The sequence below is a fragment of the Hemibagrus wyckioides genome, linkage group LG04, assembly GCF_019097595.1.
Source record: "Hemibagrus wyckioides isolate EC202008001 linkage group LG04, SWU_Hwy_1.0, whole genome shotgun sequence".
Classification (NCBI taxonomy): domain Eukaryota; kingdom Metazoa; phylum Chordata; class Actinopteri; order Siluriformes; family Bagridae; genus Hemibagrus; species Hemibagrus wyckioides.
Window position 1 is genome coordinate 5,566,083 of NC_080713.1, and position 18,403 is coordinate 5,584,485.

The following is an 18,403-nucleotide window of genomic DNA, read 5'->3' on the forward strand; positions in this document are numbered from 1 at the left end:
CACTTTCTAGCTGTGATTCACAGACCACCAGGGGACTATCTAGGGTACATATAGCTTGTGTTGATCATCACAGCATGCACCACAATGTCTTTTTGAGGTCTTTGTTGCTTTCAGAGACTGTATTTGTATTGGGTTGTAGTCTACTGAATTGCATTTTATTTGTGTGTGTGTGTGTGTGGTGGATGAGAGCGGACAAGTCACACACATGCATTACATAGTTATACAAGGTGTCTGGAAAGTTAGGAACCGATGGGAATATGTCGAGAAAATAGTGCATATGTTTGTAAAAAAAAAAAAATGCATCTAATGCATTTAATACAAAAATGCACCATATGTAGTTTTACTCTCATTGCTTCCTGTCTTTCTGGACACTCTGTAGGTTGTTCAGAAGGACCATAAAGGTGACCATAGCTGTAAATGAAAGGGAAGTCATACAGGGCCCCTAGGAGTTTGGGGGCCTCAAGGGCCTGGACTAAAAATTGTACATTTTTAAGAGACATTGAAAGCACAAACATTTTTTTATTCAAAGTTAATTTAACATTTTTACAACTTATTATTCTTTGCAAATAACTTATCAAAGTCATGAAGAAACTCAAAATGTCGCATTTAAGGTGAATAAACCAGAATAACTCGCTCTACGCCACAGAATAGTGCATGGTTGAATCCAAAATGGCTCCTTCCACACTTCGGGAGCGCACTACATATGGTCTGAAATAATGACTCCTATTCCCTACGTAGTTTACTCTGTAACTAATAGGACGCGATTTGCCACGCGGCCTCTGCCTTGCTTCGCAATGGACGCGCACAGTATGCTGGGAATGCGCGTTCACGAGACGAACGGTCATCTTTAAACCCCAGAAAGAATCTTCTTCCGTTTAGCGCCACGACTCACAGCGATAGATATATAGTTCCCTGTATTTAGGTCTGTATTTTTAGATAGTTTAGTCAACGGGGAGGTCAATGACGGGCAATATTGATTAGATGACACATTATGGATGCCGTCTAAGCAAAACTGGTTGCTTGTTGGTCCTCTGACAGCAACAAAAACATAGACGAAAAAACCCCGAGCGAACCAAGTAAAGGAAGGCGTTGTTATTAGCCTGCTAGCTAAGTTAGCTATCGTTAGCTCCCAGGCTAAAGGTTTGCCTTAATAACGTATATTTCTTCATTTGTTGCTCGCTTTGCACGTTTATCCAGCTCGGACTCGACTATACGTGACTATATAGGGTCCTGTCTTGTGCTTTTTTCCGGAGATGAGCGCAAGATGTCGGTTTCGGGACTGAAGGCCGAGCTGAAGTTTCTCGAGTCCATTTTCGACACGAACCACGAACGCTTCAGGATCATCGACTGGAAGCCCGATGAGCTGAGCTGCCAGTTTAATGTGACCGGAGAGAAGCTGCTTATTATCCACTGCAATATCACGGTAAGAAACGGGAACGGTTGGCCCCGACGGTGCTCGCGTATAAAAGAAAAGTTGGGTCGCATCCCAAATTGCTTCTGACTCCCTCCCTAGGCGCACTAAAATATCGCCAGACATAATGTCTTGTGCTGCCTTTTAAGTGCACTAGGTGTGTAACAGGAAGCCGTTTGTAGCTCGGCCGTTCAGGTTAACAGACTAAAAGCTAACGTTAGCTAATACTTTATTGATCCCCGAAGGAAAATCCTAAGTATTAGTTAAAGCAGCACGTTTTAAACAGGCGGCAATAGATATGATTCATGATTAAAGCACCTCGATATGACAAAGGCGCACGCAGTGATATATTTAAACAATCGCAACGGGCTTGGTTCAGTAGCAACGTCGTTAGTGTAGTAAACAAAAAATTGTTAGCTGGCTAGCGTGTATTAGCATATAAACGTCGATTAAGTGTGCACGTGATTTGTTTAGCTGCTTGACAAAGTGAATAAAAACCCACTTGGCTAACTTCAGTTATCGATGTTATTTGTTGTTGCTAGCCATAGCAACTTGGCTAGCTAGCTAGCTAGTTAGCTGTTTTTTTAGTCACCACAGTGGGTACAAGTCAACCCAAGCGGACTGACACATGCTAACAATGCTAATATTATAATTTCCGATATAATAGACCACAGCGCTGTAAAGTTCTAAAATTCTAATTGGTCAAAATTATGTTCAGGTAATGTTCTGTAACACAAGCAGCTCGGAAAGTAGTCCCGGCTACGGGACAAATCACAGGATTGTATTAATGCGCTTGATTAAATACATCGTTTCAATAGTAACAGCGTGCAGCGGGGGTTGTGCTGCGGTCGTGCTTCGTTAACTGATATAAAACGAGTGCAATCATTGATAAGGATTTTTGGAAAGAGTGACCAGGGACAGCGCACTGTTAAAGTCAGGGGTAAAGGTGTAAAAGCTTACGCCATTGGGAGGCTTTCTTTAACACGAGAAGATTATTAACGATCTTATTAACGTTGAGATATAAAAAGAGATACTACTGTTTAATAGGGCTATAACTGTACACTTAAGTCACCATGTGATTTGATGTATTTGTCCGAAAATGTAAATAAAGGACTGAAAAGATTCATTTTTAAAATTTCTCATTCATAAACAGTGCAAAACAACGTAAAACATGTTCACTGTATCTCTAATGCAGGTACACTAAACCTTAAATGAACAAATGTATGCATTTTAGAAATTCTGACAGAATGAACACCTTATCTGGGTATTTTAAAAGGATCCAACATTTTTGTAGCAAAAAATAGAGCTGTAATAGTCAGCTAAAATGACCTATTTTCCTGGCCTCGTTCTCATGCGCTGTATATCACAGAGGTGTTGCGGGGCTGGGGTTTAAATGCTATGGAAAGCAGAAAGTCCAGATCTACTGGTCACTTCACAAGTGTAGGCGGTTCCAGTTTCTGTGATGAGACTGGAATCGCACAGACTGTCCATATGGTCATGTGACCAGCGTGTATATGATGCATATTCTCACATTTTTTCGTTGTTACACAATTCTACTACGTACAGCTGCCATAACATAAGAGATAACAGGAACTAACTTGTCATTATTATTGGAAAATTACTTCTGTAATTCTCACACCGCCATTGATAATTTTCCTATGTCATCACCCCCTGGGTGTTTTATTCTTGCCACACAGCCATAACAGACCCGTCACACAGGTTTGGAAATTTTTTTAATCAATTATCAACTGAATAAATAACGTAGCGAGGAACAATAATCCATCTGAAGATATTTTATTTTTCTGTCCATTGGAAATAGCTGGTGTTAAAAATTCCTGAAACATGCTCAGTGATCCCAGAATCAATGTTAGTTCATTGTGTTACTCTGCCTAATTTACAGCGAATGAATTAATACATTTATGGCGCTGATGGAGAACACCTTCTTTTTCTGCTTTCTAACTGCGGGAGATCCAAGTCATCAGACCTAATCATCAAGATATTCAAACACCTTTGACATCATCTTTGCAAAAAATCACACGTGTACACATCTGCCACATTTAACAGCGCACCACATTTTAACTTCACACTTGCCTGTCGGAGAGTCATAGTCACAGCTTATTAAAGCAATCGTGTCACATCATAGTGTTTTTGGAGTATGGTGTGAGATTTTGGATCTTTTTTTTTCTGCCTTTTATAGACAGGATACTGACGTTGACTGTAGTAAAAACAACGGTTCGTTCGATTTCAGTAGAATCTGTGTACGTGAAAAATAATGAATTTCAGAAGGGAAAGAGCAAGCTTGTGCTGCGTTCATCTTAACTCGGACGTGGGAAACCTTGGAATTATGTACATGTAGATGTTGATTGATCCAAAGTCAATTCTGCTATAAACACATTTCAGTTTAATCAATATTTTTGTTTCTTTTCAATGTAATAGATTTTAGTGGGGTGTGTGTGTTTTGGGGTGGGGGTTCGAGGAGATTTGAGGGTAGGTTAGGTTTGTGTTTGGGGTGCGGGTTCGAGGAGATTTGAGGGTAGGTTAGGTTTGTCCAATCTATCAGGTTGTGGCGTTTTAGTTTCTGAGCAAAGGTTTACAGCATAGCTCTTGTTATAGTTAGCGTGCTTCCTATTATTTTGGCCAAATGTACCTCAACAGTGACAATAACTCTCCCTTGTCCGTCTCGCAGGAATCCTATCCTTCAACGCCCCCGTTATGGTTCGTGGACTCCGATGACCCAAGTCTGACCCAAATTTTGGAGCGCCTTGAGGATGTAAGAAAAGGCAATACGCTGGTAAGAGTCCTTATTTTATCATTTTCTAATCATTTTATGATAATATAACCCCTTGATGAAGTCACAGCTTGAGCATCAGACTCCTTCTCCCTCTGACTGAGACCTTCCTTGAAACTTTTGGCTCAAGTTTGTTCTGCATCTTTCACAGCGCACTGGTGCCGTGCGAACCCCACGGTGGTGCGATAGACAAAAATATCTGTGCAAATATTGATTTCTTTGTAGCTCACTCCCGGGCTTTAATAGCACGGCAGGAACATTTCTAACACCGAGACCCCGATGCTTAAATTAGGACTGCGTGCCGCACAGTGCTGTTACCCTGCAGTTAAGCTAAGCGGTTAAGTCATTAACAAACAGGATGTGAATTAATTTTTCATAAATCGTTCACAAGAGCATTTACACAAAACAATCAGGGTTAGATATTATGTACACATACAGATTCACGATGATGATGATGATGATGAGATTATATCATATTTACTGACTCAGAACCACAACCTGTGTGGTCAGTGTTACAGGTTTAACCAGTAGCTCAGAAAAACTTTCTTTTCCGTCAAGAGCTTCTGAGTTTGGATAAATTTCCATTTGTATATTTCGAGCCTCAATAACCTCGACAAAAGTGCTGTGAAAGAATGAAGTGTGTGTTCGTTGTAGCCAACACACTGCAGAGGATGAGCTCCGTTACTGGAGGATTCCCTCTGTGTCATATTTAGGAGAGTTCCTTCATGCCATTTTTGTCATTCTCAGGTTTGTGTCTATTTTTTTTTATCGGGTTTTATGGGCATCAGTAAATGTAAATCAGCTATGCCGGGAATTTACCAGTTAAACACCTGAGTACAAAGAACGTCATCATTTGACATGAATTTGTAGTTCTGAGAACAATTACACACAACCCTGTTTAAATATCAGGAAACGAGGCCCATTGTGAGTACATTTACAAAGTAGCAGAGAGAAATATCATGTTCTGCTTTTCCGTGCTGTGAATTGGGACGCTCTGTCTATTAAAAAAAAACAGTATTTTCCAATAGTCTGTGGTTTCCTGATTAATTTGCGAATTTCAGGAACGAACCACAACACAACCTGGCACTGTGACTAACCACAAATTTGCAAACTTCTTCAGTATTGAGTTTCCTGAGGCTACATTCATAACACAGTATGAAGGCAAGCTGTGAGAGATAGCGTGTGAAGTAAACAAGAAGATTCAAATTCTGATGGTGGGGTAAATGTTCTGACGATGTTTTTTTTTAATGTATTTATTTATTATTATTATTTTATATATATATATGTATGTGTGTGTGTGTGAATTTTTTATAATAAATTATTTTTTATTATTGTTTATATTTTTTATTATTTTATTTATTTTATTATTTTTTGTTTTTAAGACTAGAAGATTCAAATTCTGATTTTGGTCTAAATGTTAGACTATATTTTTCTTAATTTTTCAATTATATATATATATATATATATATATATATATATATATATATATATATATATATATATATATAATATATTATTATTATTTTTATTTATTTATTTATTTATTTAAATTTATTTATATATTTTTTAAATTATTTTTTGAAGATGTTCCGATAATTCCAATGAAGTTCCGAAGTTGGGGTAAACGTTATAACAAAACGTTTTTTTGTTTGTTTATTTTTAATGTATTTATATATATTTTAAAAAACTTTATTTATATTTGTTTTAGTATTTTTTTTTTTAAACCTCACCTTACAGAATATTTTTTTTTATTACTCCTTTATTTATTTTATTTATTTATTTATTATTCCATCTCGTAGTCTCAGCCAGTTTGTGTTAGCTTGGTGGAGATTTTCTGTTCTTGTGTGAGCTGGTACTCAGTGTGTCCTAGGGAAATTTCTGCATGCCGCTGCTATGATTGCGTGACACCTGCTCCATTACCCTGATAAGAATAATTTGTCCATGAGCTCAGAAAATGAATATCACTTGGGTGCGTTAAGACTTGAAAGCATTTAATGGTGATTTTTTTTTCTCTCCCTCTCTCTCTCATTTTCTGGACAGCTTGTGATTTAGTAAAAAAGGCATTGTGACTGTTTTTTTTCCCACTAACAATCATGGTGAAATGTGTTTTTTTTTTTTTCTTTCAGCTCCTGCAGCAGCTGAAGAGGCTGATCTGTGACCTGTGTAGGCTGTATAATCTACCTCAGCATCCTGATGTAGAGATGCTGGATCAGCCTCTCCCCGCTGGCCCTGTCAACCAAGAAAGAAAGGTATGCAGACCTGACTAAAAATCTGACAGATTAAAGTAGTTCTGCTCTGTCTTTATTAAGTGTCTCTTTGTTTATTTACACAGCATGGTACCACTGATGAAGTAACTTCAGAGGAGGAAGAGGAAGAAGACATGGGAGAGGTGAAGTGCTTTTTCTTTATTTTTTTCTTTTCAATCCAGAAGGCTTGTATATGCTTCCTATAGAAACTCCATCGTAAATCATGTGGGCGGAGCTTTGTCAACATGGGCGTGAATCATTCAAATGTAGAATCCACATAATTGTTAGAGAGCTATTTTTTTTGAGAATAGTCTTATCTAATGACTCTTTAAACCATTACAATTATCTATATGGAATAATTTCATTATTGTTCATGAATAACTTGATATCAAACTTTCTGTGCCATTCTATCAATTCCAATTATCTCAGATTTGTCACATAAAGAATAAAGAAGCCTGATCTGCATTGTTGTATTTCTCAGGATTTATCTAAAAAAATAAAATGCTTAGTCCTACTTTGGTGATTATTTTCAAGGTTTTTTGTCAAATATGATGTATCCAAAGCTGTGGGGTCTTTTGTAACTGAGCTTTACACTGATCAGGCATAACATTATGACCACCTGCCTAATATTGTCTTGGTCCCCCTTTTGCCGCCAAAACAGCCCTGACCCGTCCTGCACTGTGTATTCTGACACCTTTCTATCAGAACCAGCATTAACTTCTTCAGCAATTTGAGCAACAGTAGCTCATCTGTTGGATCGGGCCAGCCTTCGCTCCCCACGTGTATCAATGAGCCCTAGCTGCCCATCACCCTGTCGCCGGTTCACCACTGTTCCTTCCTTGGACCACTTTTGATGGATATTGACCACACAAGAGCTGCAGTTTTGGAAAAGCTCTGATCCAGTCGTCTAGCCATCACATTTTGGACCTTGTCAACCTCGCTCAAATCCTTATGCTTGTCCATTTTTCCTGCTTCTAACACATCAACTTTGAGGGCAAAATGTTCACTTGCTGTCTAATATATCCCACCCACTAACAGGTGCCATGATGAGATCATCAGTCTTTTTCACTTCAGCTCTCAGTGATCATAATGTTATGCTTGATCAGTGTATTTTTAACAGGCTTAAAAGCGTTTTTTACAGAAAAGATGAAATTTCATCGTTGAAGGTGGTGTTATAATTTGACCCCTGGACCCTGATTTGTTGTGTGTGTGTGTGTGTGTGTGTATTGTCATCAGGACATAGAGGAGCTGGATCACTATGAGATGAAAGAGGAGGAGCCGGTAGATGGGAAGAAATCCGAGGACGACGGCATCGAGAAAGAGAACCTGGCTATCCTCGAGAAGATCCGCAAGAACCAGAGGCAGGACCACTTGAACGTAAGTGCTCATTCGGTAAGGTGACCTTTCTTATGCTTTGAGGGTTCACAGGGGATAAGCACTATGGCATGTTTGTGATGCATTATAGCATGTACAGTGACACTAAAGGCATAATAGCATAAGCAGACACTGCAAACATTTAGCATGGGCTTTTCTTAATCATTTTTCCTCAGCACTTGTAGTTTTGTAACAGTATTGAATTGTTTCCTTATTTAACAATGCTTTTTTTTTGCAGTGTGCACTAAAACTGGAACACATGTCCTTTGTCATGCTTTTTAAACTGTAAAACTGAGCAGTTTATGTATTTTACAGCGCTAAAACATTTCACTGAGATGATTATTGTCCTTCTAATATTTGCAAGTTTGTTAGCACTGATTAGGCCATGCAGGCATATCACACAGGCTGCTCCTGCACTTTCTGAATGCTAAGCCGAGTGACTAATGTGCTTCAGGAAGTCAGTGAAGCAAGCTAATAAAATCCAGAGGCGTTTTTTTTTAAAGAGTCATTTAATTCATCTAGATGGATCACGCCAGATTCTGCTAACAAAATGAAGGTGTGACCCATTTCTTCAATTTGGGTCACAAAGAAAATAGCTAATAGAATGTGTAAGAGAAAAATCCTGTTTCTTGAGCAAGCTGTAACCCAGGAGCAGAACCAGTGGAGTTGTGTGAAATTTTCAATTTCATTCATACACTATATTGCCAAAAGTTTTGGGACACCCCTCCAAATCATTGAATTCAGGGGTTGGGCTCGGCCCCTTAGTTCCAGTGAAAGGAACTCTTAATGCTTCAGTTTCATACCAAGAGATTTTGGACAATTTCATGCTCCCAACTTTGTGGGAACAGTTTGGGGATGACCCCTTCCTGTTCCAACATGACTGCACACCAGTGACCAAAGCAAGGTCCATAAAGACTGTGGAGGAACTTGACTGTCCTGCACAGAGCCCTGACCTCAGCCTGATGGAACACCTTTGGGATGAATTAGAATGGAGACTGCGAGCCAGGCCTTCTTGTCCAACAAATGGTCAAAAATTCCCATAAACACATTCCTAAACCTCGTGGAAAGCTTTCCCAGAAGAGTTATAGCTGCAAAGGGCAGAACAACTCCATATTATATTCATGTGCATGTAAAGGCAGACGACCCAAAACTTTTGGCAAAATAGTGTACCAACACTGAAATAATGGGTTTAGAGTGAATTTGGGTATATTTTTGTGAAAAGGAAAACAAAAGGCACAAAGTAAATTTATTGCATATTTTAGCAGCCAAAAGAAATGGAGCAGGAAAAGTAAGCTTCAGGCCTGCGAGGCAGTAGAATAAAGGTGGGGAGGTGGGTGGTACCGTGGTCTGTCTGGCCAGTAAATGGAACAGCTGCTTATTACTGAGTGGCCGTCACACTGTATGTTTTGCTACGATTGTTTGTTTTCCTGCTGTTTTCTCCAATAGTATCTGCTGAAGCATGCTTCTTCTTTTTTTTTTCCTGTTTAGCAATGTTTTCATTTTTTGCTTACTGAGAAAGAAAAGCCCTAGTGGCAACGATAAGCAGAGCGATTCAGTTGTGTCTATAATGCTGAGTGTATATAATGCTGCACCTCAAAAACCTATACAGCCTTCCCTTGGAGAAAAAAGAAACAGGAGCTGGTTGGGGTTTTGTCATATCCTGAAGGCTGAATGCTCTGTGCATTATACTGTATGCACTCCCTCTTAGGCTTGAATTAGACTTCATGTCCAGACTTGTTGGTTATACAATAAGCTTGATTGTGGCTGAATGTTTTGATCTATGTTTTGTCTCATTTACATGACCTATAAAACCTATGGATTTTGTCTTCTCTGTGTATTAGAAAGGGTTTAAAAAAATGCAAGCTTTATCTATATTTATAGTATGTAGGCCACTAGATTTTAAAGGTGCAAGAGTCAATATTTTTCAGTTCTCGCTAGTACAGATAATGTGGAAAAAATGTCAATGATAAAAACTATTGCCTCAGAACATCTGTAATGCATTACTGCAAAAACAACCCAGTTTGGAAACTGGTCTGAAATATTTGTATTTGGACTTCATTTTATAGACACGCCCCCAAGGCCCCTTCACTTTCCTCGTAAATCATTTAGGAACAGGTGCATGTTTATAGAGTTGTAACTCGAAGCTGACGTCATGACACCCCTTGCTAATGGTGGCTCGAGTTAACGTGTTAAAGGTAGTTGAACCCCTGGAGGTTTTAGGGGCTTTGTGTACACAGGTGGAGAGCGAGTTAAACAAATCTTATTCAACTCCACTCATTTAACTGTTATAGACTTTTATTTCTTAACAAATCTCTGCAAATGCTTTTACACCGACCAGGCATAATATTATGACCACCTGCCTAATATTGTGTTGGTCCCCCTTTTGCTGCCAAAACAGCCCTGACCCGTCATGCACTGTGTATTCTGACACCTATCTATCAGAACCAGCATTAACAACTTCAGCAATTTGAGCAACAGTAGTTCGGACCATACGGGCCAGCCTTCGCTCCCCACGTACATCAATGACCCTGTCATCAGTTCACCACTGTTCCATCCTTGGACCACTTTTGATAGATACTGACCACTGCAGACCGGGAACAGCACACAAAAGCTGCAGCTTTGGAGATGCTCTGATCCAGTTGTCTAGCCATCACAATTTGGCCCTTCATCAAACTCAAATCCTTACACTTGCCCATTTTTCCTGCTTCTAACACATCAACTCTGAGGACAAATTGTTGACTTGCTGCCTAATATATCCCACCCACTAACAGGTGCCATGATGAGGAGATCATCAGTGTTATTCACTTCACCTGTAACTGCTGATAATGTTATGCCTGATCGGTGTATAATGTTCTTAATGTTAAAATGTACATAATGTTATAATGTCTGAGGAAGCAACAGTTTGTTAGGCAAAACTAGAAGTGAGTAATTGAATTGATAAAGCTGATGAGTTAGCTGGCTTCATACTGGATTAAACGTCGTGATTTTTTTGCTACATCTCTAACTCCGCGACGTCCATGCCTGTGTTTTGTGTCGCAGGGAGCAGTGTCCGGCTCCGTCCAAGCCTCAGATCGTCTAATGAAGGAACTTCGTGAGATTTACAGATCTCAAAGTTATAAATCAGGCAAGTCTTTTATGAGGTATGTGTGTGTGTGTGTGTGTAGTAATGAGTGAAGAGCTACAGCTCATGTTTTGCTGTCATCTTACAGGTATCTATTCAGTGGAGCTCGTTAACGATAGCCTATACGAGTGGCACGTCAAGCTAAGAACGTAAGGATCTTTTCTGTACATTCGGAGTTCCTTTCTGCCGTGTATCAGTATGAGAACGAAGTAGTTGTGACCTTGTTGTGTTGTGTTTTTTTTTTTTTTTTTTTTTTTTATTTGAGCAGAGTTGATCCAGACAGCCCTCTGCACAGTGACCTTCAAGTGCTGAAAGAAAAGGAGGGCATGGATTACATCCTTCTCAATTTCTCATACAAAGTAAGTCTCTCTTGCCTCCGTAGGCACCAAGAGCCCTCAGTACACTCAGTCGGCTCTGAACGTGTGGAGAGAAGAAAGCACTAACAAACACAGAACAACATGAAACTGCAAAGGATTCCAACCCACTCACCATCTGATCCATTTCTCTGCTTTTTCCTCTATTCGCTGTGGAACCAGTTATTATTCACTAGAAATAATCGAGCCTATTCCAAACAAAAAAAAATCATCTCGTATCAGACATTTGTCTAGCTGATACTTAAAAAGGCATATTGTTGCAACTGAAAAAGCATTTCATCCTCTCATGATGAGATTGCAATTTCTAATGAAGCCACAGCTATCCGTGTCGAAGAGGGAAGAGTTGGCCGCCCTGCCCGGGTGGGAGGGACTTCCTTTCCTCTTAATCACTGTGACACTCAGTCATGGTTAATGTGAGCTCTTGCATATAATGATGAATTCTTTCACATGTTTTAAATGATTGAAGGTTTCAATTGTGAGGTGGATTTATTCTGATTGGTCAGAAGGTGCTGATTTAAACGTCTTAAACAGCAGCTCTGACAGTAGTCTTAATAATTGACAGATAATACATTGTGACAAATGTGGTGGTGTTATAATGAAGATCTTTGTAAGGAGAGTTTATGTATAGAAGGAGTCTTCAGTGTCAGCCAGTGTTGTATAACAATCTTGAGTTTTCCATCACTGGTATACACTATATTGCGAAAGGTTTTGGGACACCCCTCCAAATTATTTTTCAAGGGTTGGCTCAGCCCCTTAGTTCTAATGAAAGGAAAACTTAATGCTTCAGCATACCAAGACATTTTGGACAATTTCATGCTCCCAACTTTGTGGGAACAGTTTGGGGATGACCCCTTCCTGTTCCAACATGATTGACGTCAACCTTATAGAAAACCTTTGGGATGAATTAGAGTGGAGACTGCGAGTCAGGCCTTCTTGTCCCAACATCAGTGCCTGACCTCACAAATACGCTTTTAGAGGAATGGTCAAATATTCCCATAAACGCACTCCTAAACCTTGTGGAAATCCTTCCCAGAAGAGTTGAAGCTGTTATAGCTACAAAGGGCGGGCCAACTCCATATTACGTTCATGTGCATGTAAAGGCAGACGTCCCAAACCTTTTGGCAATATAGTGTACATTCTCTTTTCTCTTACCAGGCATTTGTACAATGCTATTAGATGCCATCTAGACAGTTGGCTCTTTAATTACGCTTCTATTTCAGTATCTCAGCTTGAGTTTAATGGTAATTCTATGTAGCATTTGATAAGTGACTGTAAGTGGACACTTTAAGCACATTTACATTAACTCCATATTACCCAAAACCTTTGGCAACAAAGTGTTTTATTCCTTTATTGATTATGGAATAATCTGTTTGTCAAATCCCCAATTAATTGCTTGTAAACTGCTGTTCTTTCTTTCTGACCTATAGATAGAAACTATATCTCTTCAGTTGCGATTTGTTTACACTTCATGTCTGTAGAAGTGATGGGGGAAACAAACAAGTATTCTGCTTTTTGTTCCGCAGGACAACTTTCCCTTCGATCCGCCGTTTGTACGAGTAGTTTCCCCTGTGCTGTCTGGAGGGTGAGTAACTAGAATTGTTTTTCACTTGCTTAATCTTTCACTTGTGCTGGCATGGGTGTTGCTGTATAACATATAAAGTTAAGGAAAGGTGTGGGCTTCCTGTCTGTGAAGTCGACCCAACGTACAATACATACCTATTATAAATTCGTTCATTAAAAAAAAATATATATATATATAAATAATACTGTTCGAGGTCACATGCTTTGTGTTTATATAGGCGGTAGTTGCATAACATGCACATTTGTGAACTGCTTGTCAAACCAGGCGTGAGTTTCTTCCTGAATGACAGTTTTGCTCTTTGCTTTAGTTATGTCCTTGGAGGAGGAGCCCTGTGCATGGAACTACTCACCAAGCAGGTGTGATCTGATGTCCTTCGTCATTGTTGCCAGGAAAAAAAAAAAAAAAAAACCAAACAAATCATTTCCTTTTTCTAAGCTGACTGTATCACCCTGCATTCCTCCCAGACCTGTTCTGTTCATTCACCTTTTTAATGACTGGATTTACATAACGATACCAGCGTTCTTTAAGCTTATCTGATGGTGCAGACGTTTCATCTGAGATCTGGATGTGTGCTGAATTGTTTGTTGCACTTCTTCTACAGGGCTGGAGCAGTGCCTATTCCATCGAGTCTGTCATAATGCAGATTAACGCCACTTTAGTCAAAGGAAAAGCCAGAGTGCAATTTGGAGCCAATAAGGTAGATCTTCACACACATTTTGTTGCATGCAGATTGTTTATTTACACTGTGCATGTCTTTTCTATTTCAGCTGATTATGTGACTAAAGCAACTTTTAGATAATGCTGTATTAATCAACTCGCAGTAACTAGGTGTCCCAGGCACGGATTTAGGGATGTTAGTATGATATGTCATTCAGACACTAGATATTCCTCTTTAAAAGAGGAAGAGGCATTTTTTTTAAGAGCTCAGAAGAATCAAAACGGTGTCATTGCATTATCAGGCTTTAACCCAGGATTTACCCAAATGCTATTCCATTAAGTTAGTAGATGTAGAACGTATTGTTTTTGTAATACTAATTGGAATAAAAAATATTAATAATTAATAATTGGAATAAACTAATTGGAATAAAAATGTAAAACTAGAATATAAAATAAAAAATAATTGGAATAAAAATGTGAAACTAGAATATAAAATAAAAAATAATTGGAATAAAAATGTGAAACTAGAATATAAAATATAAAAAATAATTGAATTAAAAATGTAAAGCTAGAATATAAAATCTAAGAAATAGTTGAAATGAAAATGTGAAACTAGAATATAAAAAAATAATTTGAATAAAAATGTAAAACTATAATATAAAATATAAAAAATAATTGAATTAAAAATGCAAAACTAGAATATAAAATATGAGAAATAACTGGAATAAAAATATAAAACTAGAATATGATATATGAGAAATAACTGGAATAAAAATATAAAACTAGAATATGATATATGAGAAATAATGGGAATAAAAATGTAAAACTAGAATATAAAATCTGAGAAATAATGGGAATAAAAATGTAAAACTAGAATATAAAATCTGAGAAATAATGGGAATAAAAATGTAAAACTAGAATATAAATATGAGAAATAAAGTAGAAGAAAAAAAGAATCTACAATAAAAAGAATATCAAGTATAAAACGAATACAACACAAAATAAAATATAAAATAGACTATCATTTTAAAGAATGTTCAAAGTGTCAAGTGTGTATTTATGCATCATATGTACCCTTCATGTAACCTAGGCCTAAGTTGAAAAGTTATTCAATAAATAAAAACGAAGAGTTATTTATATGGTGAAGTGAAATGTCTGGAAAGGGTCTCTGGAATCGGTGCTTTAACAGTCAGAGGTCAAGCTGTAAGTTTTCTGCCTCTGGAGTCTTTGTGCTTTCTCATTTTTTTTGGGTACCATGGCTAAATGCGTTTTTTATTAATAGCAAGAGAGGCAAAAAAGAGAGGTTTTGTGAGAGGAACAGCAGTTTAAATACAGTCTACTACATTGGAGGCGAGAACAGGAACTAACCTCCTTATGTATATATACATGGTTAAAATCTGTGAGCTGTTATTTGAGCATTAAAGAAAGAATTAAATTGCTGAGAATAATAAAACGCTGGAAAACAGGGTGACTCTGCATCACGGAGGGCAGCATCACACTGTTGATTGTGTTCCTATAACTGCAATGTCCTGAAGTGTTTAATTCATGAGAATTATAGCCACAGTGTGTCTCTAGTTCATTTTTTTCTTCTTTTCTTGTCTGTTTTTCCTCCTAGAACCAATACAATCTTGCCAGAGCACAGCAGTCTTATAAATCACTGGTGCAGATCCATGAAAAGAATGGTAACTATTGCTTTTGTGTTATTTGACTAAGATTTTATTCTACCTGGTTCAGGTTTAGGCGAGCGCATACAGTCTATTATAATGTAAATGAGCCGATTCAAGTTGGAGTCAAATTTTCTTTCTACTGTAATCCTCTACCTCCGAGTCTGCCTTTCGCTCCAGCATGATGGAAATCTTGATATTAGGTTTATGCCGAACGAACAATAGGGCATTTCCCCTAGATTTCCATCTTTAAATTTAAAATTCATAGAATACTAGTTTCAATTATAGTATTTCAGTGATGTAACCGTGAAAATAAATGCTTCACATTTAATACAAAATATTATATTTAGTGTAATATAGTCAGTAAACATGCACTTTTTACTCTGCAGAGAATTACAGTGATGTTGACTTATAAGTTTTAATAAGTTAAATGAGGCACCGAAGCTGATATTAGGCGTAGATCTGATTAATGGATATTTGTAAATATAAAAATTATACAATACGACACGATACTGTGTTATAAGCCTGGCTTCTTGTTGCACTAATGAATAGACAATCTGATATGACCGTGTTCTGGACTTACACTGACCGGGCATAACATTATGACCACCTGCCTAATATTGTGTTGGTCCCCCTTCTGCTGCCCAAACAGCGCTGATTCGTCATACACTGTGTATAACTCGCTCAAATCCTTACTCTCGCCCATTTTTCCTGCTTCTAACACATCAACGTTGAGGACAAAATGTTCACTTGCTGCCTAATATATCCCACCCACTAACAGGTGCCATGATGAGATCATCAGTCTTATTCACGTCACCTCTCACTGCTCATAATGTTATGCCTGATCGGCGAATTTAACAATTAATGATGGCAATCAAAGCAAAACTCTGCTCTCTTCCTCTCTTCGAAGTAACCTGCTAAAACATCTCATCACATTATATTAAATGAAGAGCCTGAGCACAAGGTGCTGCATTCCACAAGTTAAGCGAGCATGCAGGGAAGCTTTCGCATGTGAGAGCTGTATGCAGGGAGACGAGCACGCTTTGCTCACGAGCATTTTTATTATATAATAATATATACACTAAGCTCTACTCTCAGGCAGTATTAGATTCTGATTAAGGTTTAAACCTGAACCTAGGAGTGCAAAGGAAATATTCCGTGGCACTCCTAAATACTCAGTCGGGTATTCGGTATCCACAAGTACAAACAAAATGTCCTTGCACTCAGCCGAAACTGTGTCCAGAGATAAAACTTAATGCATTTGTTCGAATGTCGTGGCGATTCACGTTCAAACTAGTCTATATTACACTTCATATCCCACTCAAGTGTAGGTAAAAGCCGAAGTCAGTTCAGAGCGTAGCCCGGGCCTGTACTCCGTCATGCGGGACGTCGAGGTTTTTTGTTAAAGCGTAACAGAGAGCCTGTGTTTTGATGTAGATATGTTCTTTTGTCATGCAAGTTTCCAGACCAGTTTGTTTGGTTTCTCAGTGTTGTGTGTGTCTTTGATCCTCACAGGCTGGTACACACCACCCAAAGAAGATGGATAAGAACAACGTCTGGTCATTCGAAGAAAAAAAACAAGGACAGAATGTATCGGAGTCAACAGCTGTTCTTTTAGAAATGATTATTTTTTACCTCCCATTTTTTTTGTTTTGTTTTTTTTTCCCCCCCTTCTCATCGTCTTGCTAGTTGGAGATTCACCGTGTCTGGATTATAGACTTCTGAACTGAGTGCTTTTGAAGAGTCAACGGGTAAAACATATCCCTCTACCATGTTCTCTATACCGCGCGTCACCGCTCATTCTCTCTTGCTAGTTCTCCGCTACGCTTTCTCTTTGGCTGGAGCGGGATCGGACACGGCAGATTTCTTTGAGTGATGCCCGTGACACCTCTCACAACGCGGATGGACGGTCCTATGATCGGAGACATCCCGGATAAACAACGGCACGATTCCTACACAGACACACAGGCTTTCGGATATCCGTGCTTACCCAAACCTCCTTTACCACTTCGAACCGGAACATTACGGAGGAAAAAGTCGAAGGGAGAGACTAAGTTTGGGTGGAGGAGACTTACGTGATCAACACTTGTAATGAAGAATCCACTTTTTTTCTTTTTCTTTTTTTTTTTTTTTTTAAACAGGGATGGAGGCTAAACGCCATCATAACCCCCCCCCCATCTTCTTGTTTGTGTTTTGGGGCTTTTTCCAGGTCACACTGAAAATCTGACCAGGCCCATTGGACTCGTTCACTGTAAAGTCATCGATTTTTTTTTTTTTTTTTGCCGACCTGTAAGTAAAACTTATAAAGATGTATCGCAGAGATTGAACTTTTGCATTTCAGACAGGGCCGGATCGCTTCAAAAACATGCCTGCATAGCGCGGGAACGTCCGTCTGAAGATTTATCTCGCAAATAGATTAAGGATAAATTACTTAATGGATATCCTCATGTTGACAAAAGGAATATCTTAAACATGTTTTATGTACACGTTATGACTACTGCTGTTTATTTTTTTTTTTGTTTGTTTGTTTCGTTTTCCTTGTGAGAATGGAAGTGATGTGTGGCTTACGCTGTCATTAACTGCAATTGTGACCATTCCTCTTTAACCAGTGTGATTCCTGCTGTGTTTATTACATCACCATTATGTAAAACATTTTACACACACACACACATACACACATATATACATATGTATATATATATATATACACACACATATATATATATACATATACATACAGTATATATAGTCCCCTGACAACTCGGGCACATAGTGAAGTGTTGAGCAGTCGACGCTAACAAAAGCCACAAAATGATCAAAATTGTTTTTGTAAAGCTTATTTATGATGCCCTGATCCATTCCTGTGGGGAAAAAAAAAACAAACCTGTAACATGACCATTATTGCCTTAAAAACAAAATCCTTTTTAACGTCACTGACCCATTTTACAACTTCCCTCAAATCTCCAGCTTTCTAAATCTACACGCAGTTGATATCTGATGGGCGAGATTTTTCGCCTTCTCACGTCAGTACTCATCCAGCAAACCTGTTCGAGGGACACTGTTTAAAACTCGCGTCCCTTCTTACCAGAAATCACCATGTGATCCACCTGGACATTGTTCCTCTTTCTCCATGTAAAATGCCTTTGGTATTATTATTATTATTAATATTATTATTATTATTTTTCT

At 38.4% G+C, this 18,403-nt stretch overlaps 1 protein-coding gene across 2 annotated transcripts; it reads left to right on the forward strand.

Annotated features, from left to right (window-relative positions):
• The first annotated feature begins 822 nt into the window (after positions 1 to 822).
• Positions 823 to 17,952, forward strand: ube2q1 (ubiquitin-conjugating enzyme E2Q family member 1). 2 transcript variants are annotated; one of them, XM_058387727.1, is made up of 13 exons: positions 823 to 1,423; positions 4,098 to 4,202; positions 6,326 to 6,448; positions 6,532 to 6,588; positions 7,682 to 7,837; positions 10,859 to 10,943; positions 11,029 to 11,089; positions 11,209 to 11,299; positions 12,838 to 12,896; positions 13,204 to 13,252; positions 13,498 to 13,593; positions 15,169 to 15,235; positions 16,733 to 17,952. In XM_058387727.1, exons 1-13 carry the CDS (start codon positions 1,265 to 1,267, stop codon positions 16,762 to 16,764), a joined length of 1,140 nt encoding a protein of 379 aa, XP_058243710.1. In that variant the 5' UTR covers positions 823 to 1,264; the 3' UTR covers positions 16,765 to 17,952. The 2 variants fall into 2 exon arrangements, with proteins under 2 accessions (XP_058243710.1, XP_058243711.1); XM_058387728.1 differs by having other exon boundaries at positions 7,682 to 7,822.
• The last annotated feature ends 451 nt before the right edge of the window (positions 17,953 to 18,403 follow it).